The sequence below is a fragment of the Crinia signifera genome, chromosome 2, assembly GCF_055691185.1.
Source record: "Crinia signifera chromosome 2, ASM5569118v1, whole genome shotgun sequence".
Lineage (NCBI taxonomy): Eukaryota > Metazoa > Chordata > Amphibia > Anura > Myobatrachidae > Crinia > Crinia signifera.
The window spans coordinates 224,368,902-224,385,782 of NC_139218.1; the positions used below are offsets into that span (position 1 = coordinate 224,368,902).

The following is a 16,881-nucleotide window of genomic DNA, read 5'->3' on the forward strand; positions in this document are numbered from 1 at the left end:
TTGACAAATTTGCTTGGCATTTAAAGGGTTAAACCATCATGTGACTATGAAAATGTCTTCTAGAGTGGGAGAGTGTAGGAAAGTGTAGAGCCGAGGTAAATTTTGGGTGACCCCACACACCACAGGGTCTGCTGGACCAAACTTATATACAGTAATATTATGTAATAATATATCAAGGAATTCTACACTAAGGGGGATATTCAATCACCGGCGAGCATCTCCAGTCGGGGAGATGCCCGCTGGGCCCTATTCAATGCGGTCTTCCCCGACAGCATTGAGCAGGGTATCTCAGCAGAACAAGCCCGACATCACAAGCTGCAGCTTGCCTCTTCCCGGCCGCAACTTGTGGCCACGCCCCCTTCTCGCTCCCCAGCAGGCGGGACATTGAATCCCGCCTGCATGTTCTCGGTTGAGCTGACCGAGAACAGGACTGGGTCACAGCGGTCGAGCAAGCACCCCCTTTAGCTTAGTGTGGAGAGGAAGGGATGTGGTCATTAGGTTGACACATGAAATATGTTGAAATGCATTAGGCCGAAACAAGCATTATGTCCACATGGAAAAGGTCAACATTAAGTCGATATAGACACCAAAAAAATAAAAAAACTCATGTCAAACTTTTTCATGTCGACCTAATGCTTGTGTCGACTGAATCCCCATGTCAACCTACTGCTGAAATTTTTGGCGGGGAAGCGCATAAATTATAGTTACGCCACTGTCAGAATTGTTTTATGTCTTGCTGAACCAAGCAATGTTGTCAGTAAAAAGATGATATATATATAAAGCTGAAAGAGACGGTTGTCCCTTTAGCAGTCGCTGCACTTCCAAATAAAGTGTTTTATCTTTCCACCTGGATCTACAAAAGATGTCATTGTTTTTACAGGGTAGCAGTAATCACTGGAATTAAGGCTGCAGGGGAACGCTCTTTTGCAAAAGCATGCAATTACCTGCATCTGGGCAACATCATGTACCTTTCAGTATATTTTTGAATGAGAAAGGATGAGATGTATCAAACATTGGCGATATATATATACAGTATAGTGTTCATTCTTTCCTGCAGTTTCACTTTCCTGCCTGTCTGCTTTGGTACTTCTAGCACAGACTGACCTTTATTGAGATAGAGAACAGACTGTGCTAGAAGCACCACAGCAGAGAGCGACACCCCAGACAGGAAAGACGAACTGAACAGGTTTTAAACGGCTTGGGGTGTTAGAATGAACACTAAAATAAAGTACTTACCAACCAGTTGCTCTCTTTTTACATACATTTAAAAAACGAGAGAAGCTTATGTGTTGGCACTATGGGGGTTATTCAAGTTCATTCGCACGGAGGACCGATGTTGCGCGTCTGCGCATGCGCTTTTCTGCGCATGTGCAGACGTAGTGAAAGTCACTTTTATATGTGTGTACCTTCCATATCTTTCGATGGTCGCCGACCATCGAAAGATGTGGGCGGTTACCCGAGGCGTACGAATGGATGTTTGAGCTAAACATCCATTCGCAGCCTGTGCGGGTAGACCCGCACTGCGAGGGGGGGAGGGTGGGCGTTCATTTGCCGGGAGGGGTTTGGTGGATTTGCAAGGCTGCAAATTCGCATCCTTGCGAATCAACCAGAATAACTCCCTATATCTTTCCTCAAGGTTTAAGATATTCCCCCCCACAGTTTGGTAAGCTGTACACTGAACTAGCTGCTATGGAGACAGTATGTATCAGACAGGCAGTTCTACAATACAAACTCCCCTTAACCAGTGGACAACAAAATATTTAACAGACTCCTGTTCAATACAAGAGTACATTTCCAACACCAATTGTTCGGCACTTGATGGCACTTAATCCAGACACATCAGTTGCCAGGGGCAGTTAGGATTTGTGGGGTTTACAAGAGCAGCGGAGGGAGTCTGGCTGCGGGTGAGAGAAGCGTCTCGGCTGGCACTGGGAGTCACACTGTCGTGTGTGTGTGTGAGAGAGGGGAGCAGCCAGAGAGAGTCGCACTGTGGTTTGAACCCCCATCTTACCTCAGAACAGACTGTGTGGGCACGGTTTTCTCTGATTTACTATCCATGGCTTGTAGATCTTCCACTGTAAGCCTAGCAAGCTGCACTCCAGCTAAGCTGAGCAGTGGAGAGTGATGCCTTGTATTCCACAGAATATATCGGAGTTGATAAAACAGGAAACAGCCTTCCCAAGACAGTTTCACAAATGGGTATGAGGCCAGAATAGCCTTATAACATCTTTTACGGAATAGTGTGGGGTTTTGTATAGAATAGTCTTCCTCCTCTCGTAACTTCTTCACTAATTTCTCCAGCTTCAGTCGCAGATAAGGTACGAGCACCAGCAGCATAAGGGACTTCCAATATTCCTTCCTTTGCAGGGTAAGGTGTCTACCTGTGCTTCCGATAGCCACACGCTTTAGTCCATAGAAGTTCTCAGAGAAAGAGGCACTGGCCCAGGACAAATAATGCTGCTGTAAAAGCACATCAAGTAGGGTGTACAGTTCGTCAAACCACCTCCACAAGAGGCCATAGCGTGCAGGATTTGATTCTGCGAGGACCTGTGGGATGGATATCATTAACAGTCATGAAGCTTAAGATTCAGGCATATCCAAACTATGGCCCTCCAGCTGTTGTGAAACTACGCATCCCAGCATGCCTTGCCATGGTTTTAGCATTCCCTAAAAGCAACACTGTGGCAAGGCATGAAGGGACTTGTAGTTTCACAACAGCTGGAGGGCCATAGGTTGGACATGCCTGCAAAGATTTAGCTATTCTGTCAAATGACTTCTATACCAGTAAATTGGTCCTGGAAATTCAGGGTCCCAGGGGTCTCTCCTCTCCTCCACCTGTACGCCTAATTCCCTTCTCTTTGCTCCACAGTGGGAGCACCCACTCATGTCTTATTTCAGAACATAATATACTTGATTATTATATAGGTGCAGATACAAACGACTTTAACATCTAAGGTGAAACACACAGGTTGTGGTTAACATCAAAGCCAGAGTACTATATAAAATTCATAAATGAAATCCTTACAGATGTAGACTGTGTTCAGCACAAACTTCCAAGCACATTGCCAGCTGATGGGCAGCCAAAAAGTGGCAATTGTACTTGCCAGTCACTGCCTGTTTTCTTTAACACATTCTGTAATTTTCCATGCTACCATATCATTTACAGCTCAACATTCATATACAAAACTCCCAGGAAATACAGATTAAGGCAGCTAAACATAGTTGTAGGATTCACAAAAATGATATAAAAACAGAATCACGTACTGCACACAATAGATTTACATCAGTAAGGTCTAATTGAATCTTACAATTCCATTTATCTAACTTACAAACAAAACTCCCATCCATCCTAAGGCTGATTAGTCTACCAGTATGTTTTTGAAAATGTCTGGATATGAAGTACACACTGCTTTTTATAGACACTGTGGGCCTAATATAGCCTTGATCGCTAATCAGAGAATTTGCAAATCGAGCTGCCATTTTCTGGGTGTAATTAAAAAAAACAGGTGTGCCCAGGTGTTTGTGAGGTAGGTCTGTGATGTCAACGATGACCGCAGATTAGTGGAAGCCTCAAACCTACTCACATTTGCACAGATGGCAAACACTTTGGGAATTGCGTACGGATTTGCGAATGGATGGCAGTTATTATAGCATTCACAATTTCGCAAAGACCATTTTCTCTTTCTGGGCCAGATGTATCAAGCTTCTAATAGTGATAAAATGGAGAGTGATAAACAACAAGCCAATCAGCTGCTACCTGTCATTTTTCAAACCCAGCCTGTAACATGACAGGTAGGAGGTGATATGCTGGTGGTTTATCACTCTCCATTTTATCATTTTTTTGAAGCTTGATACAACTGGCCCTATGTCTGGGCTGTAGCTTTCTCCTTACAGTCCACTGCGAATTTTCTAATTAGCAATCCATGCTGAATAAGGCCCTATATACTCTAGATTACCCTAAGGTACTTACCTTGACAATATGATGAAGCGCAGGCCTTACTGCCGCCATCAAGCTCTCTTGAGCTACAACTTCAAATATAGATGGTCTGTCATCAGCCGGCGATGCTGTAGTGATGTGTGCCCCGCGCTCGGCCATTTTAAAATTCCCTTCTTAAACTCTTATTTAAAATAAAGGAAAAAGTTACACCGTCAGCTTCTCCCTGTGTAAATACAAATGAAAGTAATGCAGGATTCACTTCCCCATCTGCTGGCAACAGTTAGCTACTTTACAGGTAGTGATCACTTTTTTTATGTTGTATCATATTCTTAAGTCTTTATATTTTATCTTTTTTTCACCAACATACAAAATAAGCTATAAGCCAGCATTATAAGAAAATAGGTATACTTTGCTACAGAGGCTCAAGCCATCGATATTCTTTACATATGGTAACATATTAGTATAATAGCAAAAACACAGATACACAAAATATATCGCTGCAAGGCTGTGGCCAGTCGGGGCCCCGTCACTTCTCCCTGCAATAGGAATAGAATAGGATCTTGCGCAGCAGTCGTAACACACAGGGCAGGGTTAAAGGTCAGAGGCACACACGTGTGTGTATGTATACATGGGGCAGATTGACGGCTGTACAAAGTGGCGCACTTACACGCAGCAGTGGCAGGCAGGAATCACCATGGTTCTCGCCCCCGCCGCCCGGTCCTGTCTCAGTCTTTCCTCTCACGAAGTGCAACCATGGATCCAACCACGAAGTGCAACCAAGAATCTGCGTAATCGGGGCTCAGTTCCAGCACCGCCTGTGCGAGAACAGCTACGCTTCCTGTGCCTGGCCCGCACAATGACAGCCGTGGAATAGGGGCCACTTCCTGCTCTTGGACCGCATAGTAATTTCCGGTATGTGGCTCGCAGGGCCGTGATGAACTTCCGGCCTATGGAACGCAGGTGGGTGCGCTGCTGGGTGAGGAGCTTTCTGGTTTCCGGAGCCGCTGTTTCAGTAGCTTGTTCTCTGCTCCCGGTGATCGCCTGCTTCCTGATACACTGACCCTCCTCCCAGCGGCAGAGAGGTGAGTAGAAGCAGTAGTATTAGAGCGCATAGGGAGGCTGCCTCGCCCTTAGCTAGGGATCATGCAGCGGTGGCGGCTACACGTTACAGATGCCCCTTGCTGCCGCGGGCAGATGTGCTGCGTTCTCGCCCGCACTGTGTTGTCTATTACGCAGCATAGCGGGATCTGCTTTCCCATTTTGTTAAAAGCTCCTTCACTGCCATGTTAGCGCCTGAGCTATTGCGGGTGCAGAACGTGATTTGTGAAGTGTTAAACATGACTAGTGTATTATATTCTATTAATCCCACGTTAGAGTATAGTAATGGGCACTTGGGCAGGCCGCTTCTGTTTTGTTTGCCAGCATATTGCACATTTTGCGGTAATGATAATCCATTATACAGTAGGTTAAGCAGTGTTGTATTACAAGAATCATGTACCCAGGTATGTCCAAACTATGGCCCTCCAGCTGTTGTGAAAGTGCCATCATGCCTTGCCACAGTTTTGCTATAAGAGAATGTTAAAACTATGGCAAGGAATTCTGACATGTGTAGTTTCATAACAGCTGTAGGGCCACAGTTTAGGCATGCTGATGTACACCATAGTGCAGTGGTGTCAAACACATGGCTGTTGTGGAACTACACATCCCAGCATGTCTGCCACAGATTTTATATAATGGATTGCTAAAACTGGCAGGGCATGCTGGGACATGTAGTTCCACAATAGCTGGAGGGCCATGAGTTTGACATCTCTGCCGTAGTGGCAGGACCCAGAAGATGGACATCAGTAGTCTTTATACGGTTCTTCTATCACTGTAGGAAATTATTTTATCCTATTACTAAAATATTTGGTAATCTAGCACACCCCCCCCCCCCCCCATGTGATAAACTTTTATTATTTTTATTCACTTGTATCCAAAGGTTCAGTAATTAATTTTATATTAGTCTTGTTCGAGGCAAAACACATGCCGATATGTACTAAAGAAATCTACATTAACTTCTCTAACAGTCATTGAGCACCTGTGAAGATCACATACAACATCATATACATCTGTAGAGCCCAGTGGTAGACCAGGGCAGAACATGGCTCCAATGCAGAAATGTTCCCCACATATACAGTACATATGCTGTCTAATGTTCTCCACTTAGCAATACCCCATAAATACATACTATACCTTTCACATCCACCCTGGTTTTGCTATCTGGGTTATGCTGACAAACAAACATTGCTCCAATTGTATTACAATGACCGGAGAATAAATATATGTATAGTTAAAATCCCACTTTTATTATCTCTAGTTAAAATCAGACATGACCCTCGGTCGGTCGACGTTTCGGTTCATTGCACAACCCTGTTTCAAGACATCCAATCTGTCAGTTTCACAGCAATCAATGATAGTAGGACCCCCTTGGCCAGCCTTAAATGCCATACAAAATGCCCACTAGGCTTCAAACTAGCCTAACACAATTGCCCAAATCACGGGCAAGACAGGCTGTTCAAGATCATAATCATACCTGTTTTAATGCAGCCAGGCATCTCAGTCATAAATGCGGGGCTGGCGTGCGTTCCATAGACCTGGAAGCAACAGTGCTTCCTGTCCTTGCGCACCTCACTTCCGCCGCCCTCTCTCCTACAAGTGGCATGCGTTCCATCGCACCGGCGGCGTCACCGCCTACTCACGCTGTTCATACCTCCACTATCCACATTGGCCTGGAGCTGATTTTATAAAGTGTGGCGAGCGCAGCCCGAAGCATGGTGAGGGGACACAGAATACATGTAAAGTAATCTGCGTACATTCGCCACACTTTGGGCTCCGTGGCTCGCTGCGCTCCCCAGACTTTATAAAATCAACTCTATGCCGATGTGGGTAGTGGGGGTATGAACAGGTCGGGGGATGTGTAATGCGTCCCCTCATGGGGCTGGAATGGATCGTTGGGGTGTTTGAGGAACACATTCACACCTGCCATATCACACATCTGAGACAGTAATGATGGACATGTGTTAACTGGTGTATGCTGGCCGCGGGAACACTACGCTTAATCTGACAGGGACGCTGACTACGCTGGCTGCGGGAACACTATGCTACTTCTGACAAGGACGTTGACTACGGTAACTGGCCGCGGGAACACTACGCTACTTCTGACTGACTACGCTAACTACACTGGCAGCGCGAACACTACGCTGATTCTGACAGGGACGCTACGCTAACTACGTAACGGGCGCCGTGCTATTACACAAGTACCTCGCTTTTTAGATCAGGAACATGATATCTCGCAATATGGACATGGCAAATGTATTCTCATAATCAATTGTAGATTAACATTGACAATGTATTCATTTCATTTAGACCTCTCGGTGCTACTGTGTCGAGATGATGTATCCAAAAGGCCTCTTTTTTTTTCAAAAAGGCCAATCCACGGTCACCTCCCCTGGGATGGGGGGAAATCCAGTCACCATATAGCGAAGACTCGAGACCTGATGTCTTTCCTTTAAAAAATGAGCTGCCACAGGTTTATCCGTGCTCCCAGATGTTAATGCTAACCTAATGGTATACCTATGCTGACTCATTCTTTCATGCAAGGTCCTTATGGTCTTTACTACATACATTAGCCCACATGGGCAAGTTAGATAGTGTATTATGTTGTCCAATTGACAATGCAGTTTATAACGCAAGTGGATTTTCCTCCCACTATGTGGATGACAAAAATATTTGCCAACAATCGGTCCCCGACAGGTTGTGCATCCGAGACACTTAAAGCAGCCTTTCTTTGTTGATAACCAGCTTGCTTCTGTCGCATCAGTGTGTTTCAAACTTGTGTGATGAAGGGTATCTTTAAGATCTCTCCCTCTTGAGATGCTGATCAATGGCTTGGTGTTATTTAGCTTTTTGAAAGCTGGGTCCATTGTCAAAAGGTGCCAGTTTTTCTTCAAAGATTTCTGTGTGGCACCCAAGTTGGTGTCACAATGGATATTCAGCACCATTCGGTCACCTTTGGACTTGTTGGTTCTGGTGAGTGGCTCTTCTAAACAGGTTGTTGTTATTTTTATTTTATTTTTGATAAACTTTATTGTAACACCATAGTTTAAAGTCATATGAGGCATACATTACAAAACAATTAAAGCATGTCTTACAACATTCTCTTTGTCAAAAGTCGTTTGAGTCCAATTACAATTTGTACATTCCTCTCAGATTAAGAAAAAAAGCATAAGAACAATATATAGTGTACAGCAGTTTACAATTATGATTGAGATTAATCAATACCATTCACAGGGGGATATTCTGAAAGTACACGGAGTGTATACCATTGTGTATGTTGTAACGAGTTGTGTATCTGCAATCTCAATCATAAAGACAATAAACAGATATAGCTTTCCCATACACTGAAGAATTTTGCTGAGCGTCTCTTCCTCTCAAATAAGCACTCCACCCACTCCATAGTGAAAACATGGAGTAGTTTATCTTTAAATTGTTGTAGTATTGGGGGCACCGCGTCAATCCACGCCTGTAGTATAGCCTTTCTAGCTACAGCGCTCATTATTAAAAGCAGCTTTTTGCAGCCCTTATCTACGCGTTGTCCCTCTGGGAGTATGCCAAATATAGCCCATGTGTCCTAAAATGGCACATAATTAACTAAGTGGTCTAGTGCGTATTTTCTAACCTTTAACCAAAATGCTCTTATCAAAGGGCAATCGAAAAAATAATAATAAAGGTCGGCTACCGTTGCTTGACATCTTGGGCACGAAGCTGAGCTTCTCATTACTGCCAGGTAGAAGAAAAGTACGCCTTGCGATATATATTAAGAAACATTTCTTGGTATTGCAATGCGGGCATTAATTTCTTTGATATCTGGAGGGAACATAGTAGTTTTTCATGTGTTAGTGTTGGCATAGTCCTAAACCAAGCGCTTAATCCCATTTGTAATAGTTCATGTTTAAGGATGGGTCTCAAAAATGTGTAATGGATAGAGATGGCTTTTTTCTCTGCCGGGTTAGATGATAGCATGTTATCTATACCAATCTTTCTCTGCAAGATCCCATAGTACTGAGGTGACATAATGCTTGGCTTGCATATATGCAAGGGGGAAGCGACCGAATGTTGGGAACTTCTGGGATGCGTGTGAATATGTTAGTGGTGATTTTAGAATTGAAATCCAAGAATGTCCCCACATTTATCAGACCCTCTTTTTTTAGTTGGATGAATGGTTGGGCTGCCTTACCTCCCTGGAATCCGGGATTCTCTAAGAATGGGAGAAATAATTGAATTGTAGGCGTTGGTGTCGGCTATGTGGCGCAGTATATGCCATAAACGCCTAGTTGACCATAGTAACGGATTGGTACAATCCGTTTCCTTTATATCGGCCTCTGGCATATGTAGAAATGCAGTCAAGCTACAATTCTCTAGGAAGTCCTTCTCCACAGAAACATTGGCATATAGTTCAACCCCGCAAATCCAATATCTAAGAAACCTCAGAATCAAAACATGGTTATAATGTAGCAGGATTTCGGGAAGTTAATGCCTCCATTAAAATGCAGCTGTTGTAATTTAATAAGACCAATTCGGGGATGTTTAATGCCCCATATAAATTTTCTAAAGTGGCTATTTAATACGCATAAATCCCTCTGTGTCAGAAGAAGGGGAGGGCCTGTAACAGGTATAGCAGCCTAGGAAAGGTTACCATATTGATTAAGTGTGCTCTGCCCACATAAGAGAGCTTCAAGTGTTTCCATCCTCCAAGCTCTCTCTGCGTGTCATGTATTGCTTTAGTGAAATTTAGTTTGTACAGCTCTGATAGTTTTTTAGGGAGGTGAATGCCTAGATATTCTATTGCCGAGTTGGACCACTGGAGTGAGATATTGCGGCTCCAATATGGGGTGTTGATTCGGGGATGTAGGCATAAACCCTTAGATTTTGAAAGATTAACAGAATATCCAAAAATTTCTCCGAAGTCATGTAATTTATTAAAAATTTTCTCTAAAGCTATTTCCGGGTTATCAATATATAGCAATACATCGTCTGCAAAGGCTGAGAGTTAATCTCGGTCCTGCCTACTTTCATTCCTTTAAATTCGGACCAAGTTTGCAGAATTCGAAACAAGGGATCAATACAGAAGTTGAACAGGAGAGGGGAAAGAGGACACCCTTGACGGGTTCCTCTATGCATAACTATTGGTGTACCTCTTGTTCCATTAATAAGTAAGGATGTGGATGGCCGGTCGTAAAGGTATCGTATGAGATCAATAAATGTGTCACCGAATTAGTCCCTAATCTCCAATACTTCAAACAGATGGGGCCAAGCCACAGTATCGAAGGCCTTGCTGGTATCTAGTAGCATTCCCCTCGGTTGGGATTGTCGGGTGCCAGCTATTACCGCTGCAATAGCCATTCTAATGGCTCTAACAGAATGCCTTCCTCGTATGAAGCCCGTTTGATGTTGCGTTAACAACTGAGGTGCGATTAATTGTAGTCTATTAGCTATTAATTTTGTCAGTATTTTAAGATCTGTATTAAGAAGAGATATCGGCCGGTACGAGTCTACCAGCATTTGATCCTTACCGGGCTTCTGGATTAAGGATGTGTAGGCTTCTGTAAAGGCAGGAAACTGTGGCTTGTCCCTCCAAAATAGTATTATAGAGCTCTAGCAGGGTCGGAGTTAATTCCATTTCCAAAAACTTAAAGTAAGCTCCCAAAAATCCGTCTGGACCAGGAGACTTATGGTAAAGTAAATTTTTAATGACCTCATGGAGTTCATTTGCGGTTATCTCTTTGGATAAGATTTCTCTCTGTTCTTGGGTCAGCTCCGGGAGTTGGGCAAGAGATAATAAATTATCTTGTTTTTCTCTTTGGACTGGAAACTCTTGGTATAGAGATTGATAATAAGTTTGGAATTGGGCCAAAATATCTTTGGTGGATGTATGTATTTGTTTATTAGCAGGGTTTTTTAGTGCTGTGATGAAGGTATGCTTTCTATAGAGTTTAGACATTAGGGACAACAATCTTCCTGGTCTGTTCCCCCATTTTATAGTATTTCTGTTTGGTGAAGTCTAGTTTAATTCTAGCTTGGGCCGTTAAGAAAGATTCTAGCATCCTTCTATGTTGAGTGTAGGTTTCTAAGTTTTCTTCTGACGGATAAAGTCTAAAGGCCTGTGCTACAGAGAGATACAGATCATCATATTGTTTAGATGAGTCTCGTTTTCGCTTTGAAATATATGGGATAGTTTGTCCACTTATGACCGCCTTTGACGCTCCCCAAACCAGGACTATATCATCCCAGTGTTCGATGTTGTCATCGTGATAATTATTCCACGATGATACTAAGAATTTCTTAAAATCTTCTGACTTATCCAAATAATCCGGGAAGCGCTAAAAGCGGTCAACACACCCCCCCGAATCCATCAGTAAGTTCAATGCCACCGGTGCGTGATCCGAAATTAATATGTCGTGAATAGTGGCAGAGTATGCCTGTGTCATCACAAATTAAAAAAAAAACAATTCTTGATAAATACCGGTGGGCCTTAAACAGATGGGTGTATGTTTTTTTCTGAGTCATGTAAGATGCGCCATGGATCACTCAATTGAAGAGTTGTCTTAACTGATTGTATATGATACCAGGACGGGGGTAAAGATCTGTGCAGCGGAGGTGATTTGTCTAATGTTGGGTCTGCTACTGAGTTAAAGTCTCCTGCTATTATCAATTTGTGTATTGTACGATTGGCCAGGAGCTGAACTAATTTAGACAAGAAGCGTTCCGGATTTACATTGGGGGCATATACCGTATATGCCGGCGTATAAGACGACTCGGCGTATAAGACGACCCCCCAACATTTCCACTCAAAATACAGAGTTTGTTATATACTCGCTGTAAAAGACTACCCCCTCTTCCGCACACCTTCCACAGACTGCTGCTATTAACATGGAGTCAGGGAGACAGGGAGGGCAGACAGGGAGCAGGGACCAGTATTATAGTACCGTACCATATATTAACCCCTTGAGTGGTGGGTTTTGCTGGGGCCCATCAGGGCAGGTTTGTCCTGCCCCAGCAAAACCCACCACATAAAGTTTTAAGACCCCCTCATGCCGCTGTCCTCCCCCCCCCCCCCCCCCCAGGCATAAAATATATTGTAGGGTAGCTCTCCTCAGCCCCCCCCCCTTCTTATGCACACGGTACCTTGAAATAAGAGTATCCAGGTATGCCAGCGCTGCTCCTTCCGTTCTGCCTAACCGCCGATCACGTTGAGCATTGAAGTCGGCGGCAGGCTCGGGTATTTTCGGCGCGGCTCGGGGGGACTCGGGAGCGCTCAGGCACACAAGTCCTCCTGAGCCGCGCCGAAAACACCCGAGCCTGCCGCCGACTTCAATGCTCAACGTGACCGGCGGTTAGGCAGAACGGAAGGAGCAGCGCTGGCATACCTGGATACTATTATTTCAAGGTACCGTATGCATAAGAGGGGGGTGGGAGAGCTACCCTGTAATAATTGTATGACGCACCCGGAAAATAATAATACCAGTATGTCACGCCGTGCACCCGGTGTATAAGACGACCCCCCACTTGGAGGCATTTTTTTCTGGGGTAAAAAGTCGTCTTATACGCCGGAAAATACGGTATGTTAAGGATAATATATATATTGTTTGCCCTATTTCAATATCAAGTAGCAAATAGTGTTAGAAGTAACACTATATCTGGTGTCAGTCTACGTAGGTGGGTGATTACTTTCTTCCGTTTAACTGGAGTGTTAAGGCCATCGACGTTCCAGGATATTATGCTAAGGTGAGGCGGGGAATTATTCCCGCCTTGTACTCTCATTTGATCAGACATGGACTAACGCAACTAGAGGCATAGAGAGGGAGAAACGCAGTAGCTTCCAAAGACCCAAAACGTGTATAACGTCCAAGGAAATCCCATAAATGTTTCAGTAATTTTTTCATTTTCAGAATAACAATGTCAGTAAAGAGAACGTACAATAAAAGTATGGTTAACAAAGTAATATGGTGTTTGTTTTCGTTTTTGGATAAACAACTGTAGGACAGCGACTGTCTACCAACAATAACTGAGGACCCCATCTCATCTCAGGTGGGGCGCTCTAAGAACAATTTCCTAAATGTCACAACTTCTATATTATCATAACAAGGGGGCCGTAGGCCTCTGAAATCGTAAGGAACATAAAGCACATATGCAAATGCAGACTTATAAAACTCTCTAACAGGACAAAATGTCAAAAGGAACAGGGAAAGAGAAATCCCTAGTACCTGTATTTCCTACAGGTCAGTTCATGGTAACAGAAGATCAATGAAATCCAGAGGTGATCAGGATAGGGAGCACCAATAATAACACCCAAGTACCATCTCTGCTATAATTCAACTACTGTATCTTCCCTAATACTGCAGTATAAAGCGGGACAATGCTAGACTAGCAAGTATTTTAAGTTTTAAAGTTTCTAGTTACTAAGTTTAGTGTAGAAGAGAAACCTTCGCAAAAAATATACAGTGAAATAATGAAATACTTATAGAAACAGGTATATAAGGTAGTTTTAAGGAGAAGTGCCATAAACCTGTATGATAGTTCCCAGTGCGGTAACTTATAAATTTGTAGACAGTCCCACAGGTAGATGACTCCTTAACCAAGGGGTATCTTCAGAGCTATGTTAGTATAGGCAAGAAGCAGAAGCCCATATACTTGTTAAGGGCTCCAGAGTCACACACTATAGGTGGGAGTGGGGTCTTCACACACAGCAAAAGGGCACAGTATTCCCATGTAGAGGGCTCCCACCCAATCCTCGGGTCCCAGTTCAAAGGATGGCTGACAGGCTCCTCATTCCCGAACGGGGCCAAAAGAGTGACCACCACCGCACCTCCGGGGGTGTCCTCCTCGCCAGGCAGACACTACTGTCGCAGCTTTAGTGGCCTCCTAACTCCCAGAGGTTCCTCCGTCTGACAGTATGGGCGGCTGCCCCCACAACTCTGTCCAGACGGCGCACCACTTCTCCCCTGTGGCCTCGTCCTCCTCGGTCCGCACCAGGGGTCCGGCGTGGACAGTTCAGATGGGCAGGTTCTGCCGCTTCAGAGATTTTCTCACTCCCGGCGAATCCCCTGTCCAACGGTGCAGGCGGCAGCCTCCTAAGTTCCGCCCGGGTGACGTGGCCTTGTCTCCCTCGATGCGCTGCAGAGTCTCGACAAGGGTGATTTAGGAGAGGGGAGGCTGGTATGGCAGGCGCTGTCGGGGAATATAGCAGGCAGGGAGAGGTTAGATCCTCTGCTCCACAGGGTTCTATTAGGAACGCCAATTTTCGCGCCCCAGCGGGGACGGTCATGCAGGCCTCAAACAGAGAAGGCCAGACTCTGGTGGAAAGCTGGTCCCTGGGGTCCAGGAGGGTACCAAACCAATCTGCAGGACGCTAGCACCCTGATGTGATGGTTGGTGCCCCAGATTCTGCAGATTTGTAGTTGATGGGACTAGATTTAGTTTGTCTCAGTGCATAGACCCTGTAAAATGTGGCGGGGCGCCCACCAGAACAGTTGTTATTTTTTAATGCTGTTAATGCCTGTCTTTCATCAGGACTCAAGTTATTAAAAGGATGTTTACATGTACCAGCTGAGTTTTTACAAACCCTGTCCTCCACTCTCAAAAATGTTTTAAGGCTAGAGTTATAAGATGGAGGATCAAATTGACTACATCTTTTTTTTTTTTAACATTTAGATTTTTATTGAATGCGAAAAATTGGATACAAAACTGAAAAGACCGCTAATTGAACATTCAATTCAATTTTTTAGGGGGAGGAAGGGGTGGGTACACAACAAATAGGAAGGTAGAAGAGAGAGGGTTAGGGGGGTGGGAGGTACGGCATAAGGTACATTATTATAAAAAAATTTTTTATCGTAAACAAAAAGGAAAAGCAACACAATGTATGCATAAGAAGCTCATCATGTCTGTCAGATTATCGCATAGATCTAATAAGTCCAATTACAGACGTAACATATATGTTAAGACCTGCCCAGTGTTATTTGGGGGGATACTGCTTGATACTCTGTCCAAGTTAGCCACTTCTTGGTTACGGGTGATGATAATGATGCATTGATAAATATACCCGCAGCTTCAAATTCAAAGTGCGATTGAACAGCTTTTTCTATGTCCGTAATATGGGGTATCGTATCAGTTCTCCAATTACGAGCTAGGAGTCGTTTGGTGGAGGACAATATATGTCCGATTACATATTTATCGGAGGGAGAGGTCATATCTGATAGCAAGTGGAATAGTGCAACTTTTGGCTGGGGGGTAATGACCCAGCCCAGAATTGTCGAGATAAGGTGAAACACCTGTTTCCACAAGTCAGATACCTTAGGACAAGACCAGAATATATGGTAGATTGATCCTACTCCGCCACAATGGCGCCAGCAAAGTTTAGAGTTTGTAGGGCTTATCTTGTGCAGTAGAGCTGGGGTCATATACAATCTATGAATGAGTTTGTAAAATTGCTCAGCATGGGATATACATTTGGAGACTCTAAAGCAGCCCTGGAATATTGACTGCCATTCTTCCTCTGAGAGGATCGAGCCTATGTCAGTTTCCCATTTTAACAGTGGAGAAAACTTCGTAAAGCTTTGGGGAGTAACTAGAAACGCATACCACCTAGATAATGCACCTTTATTATTTAGCTTTTGAAGGAGATCATCGATGGTCCTAGGCAGTGGTTTGAAGCTATAAGGGGGAGCTGAGACACTTTGCAGCCAATGGCGCACTTGTAGATATTTGTAAAAGTCTTTCCATGATAAAGCATATTTAGACTGAACTTGGGAGAAAGTGTGTAGTACGCCCGCTTCCGTGATGTCTCTCAACGAAATGATGTCGTGGGCCACCCACGTGTCCAGAGACAAATCAGGTATAAGGCGAGCCAATCCCCTCATTGATAGATTCAGAGTGGGTAGGGAAACTACTGGTATTCGGGAGATTAGAATATGCCAGGCCTTGCGTACCTCCTGTACCACCACCGATGAACGGGTTAAAAGTTTCCCTTCCGGTGGGGGCAACCATAAAAGGTCCGCAAGGGGGAATTGGGATACAAGGCCTTTTTCTATTACTGCCCATGGTCTGGTGTCATCTGTCCCAACGAAGAAAGAATAGAGGCTATCTGATATGCCTGAAGGTCTGGGTAGGCCAGGCCACCAAATGATTGCGGTCTAGTCATTATCTTTCTAGCTAGTCTAGGTTTTTTCCCTTTCCATACATATGTTTGAAACAATTTATTGAATTTATTAAGCAAAACTCCTGGTAGTAAAATGGGAATTGTCCTAAATAAATATAACAATTTCGGTAGTAAGACCAATTTCAGTGCTACTATTCGGCCCAGCCAAGATATCTGATGCATCATCCATTCACGTGTCAGTTTTGAGAAACTGGTTAATAATGGTAGATAGTTACCGTATATAATGTCTCGGATCTTTGCCGGGATATGTATACCAAGGTATTTAATACTGTTAGTCTGCCATGCATATGGGTAGAGGGATTTCAAATTTTCTAGTAATGTGGGGGGGGAAGTGTATTGGTAATGCCTCTGTCTTTGAACAGTTTAATTTATAGAAGGAAATTAACGAGTAGTCTTGTAGGATTTTGTGTAGGGCCTGCAGGGAGGTATTCGGGTCAGTAAAAGTCAATAGGACATCGTCTGCGAACAGACAGATTTTGTGGGAGATGCCAAATATGGAGGGGCCCGTGATTGCCGGTGAAGATCTTATAGATTCTGCTAGTGGTTCAATTGCAAGTGTGAACATTAGAGGGGATAATGGGCAACCCTGGCGTGTGCCATTAGAAATAAGAAAGGGAGTTGAAAGCATTCCATTAATAAAAACTCTAGCCGAAGGATTCGAGTAAAGAGCTGTGATCGAGGATAGAGCCCT

At 44.1% G+C, this 16,881-nt stretch overlaps 2 protein-coding genes across 6 annotated transcripts in view; one reads left to right on the forward strand and one right to left on the reverse strand.

Moving 5' to 3' along the window:
- PEX12 (peroxisomal biogenesis factor 12) overlaps positions 1-4,847 on the reverse strand; it is an 8,852-nt gene extending 4,005 nt beyond the window's left edge. The window contains exons 1-4 of one of the 4 annotated variants that reach the window (XM_083173899.1): positions 4,605-4,847; positions 4,422-4,473; positions 3,971-4,118; positions 2,012-2,547 (exon numbers count right to left, since the gene is read on the reverse strand). In XM_083173899.1, the coding sequence (XP_083030025.1) occupies positions 2,012-2,547; positions 3,971-4,096 (662 nt within the window). In that variant the 5' untranslated portion in view covers positions 4,097-4,118; positions 4,422-4,473; positions 4,605-4,847. Of the gene's footprint in view, positions 1-2,011; positions 2,548-3,970; positions 4,161-4,415; positions 4,474-4,604 lie in introns of all 4 variants that reach the window. The other 3 variants (XM_083173897.1, XM_083173898.1, XM_083173896.1) reach the window with 3 other exon arrangements.
- A 19-nt stretch (positions 4,848-4,866) lies between these two features.
- The window catches only part of AP2B1 (adaptor related protein complex 2 subunit beta 1), a 153,310-nt gene continuing 141,295 nt past the window's right edge, over positions 4,867-16,881 (forward strand). For both annotated transcript variants that reach the window (XM_083173893.1, XM_083173894.1), the window contains exon 1: positions 4,867-5,019. The gene's annotated coding sequence lies outside the window, so the exon portion shown is untranslated. The remainder of the gene's footprint in view (positions 5,020-16,881) is intronic.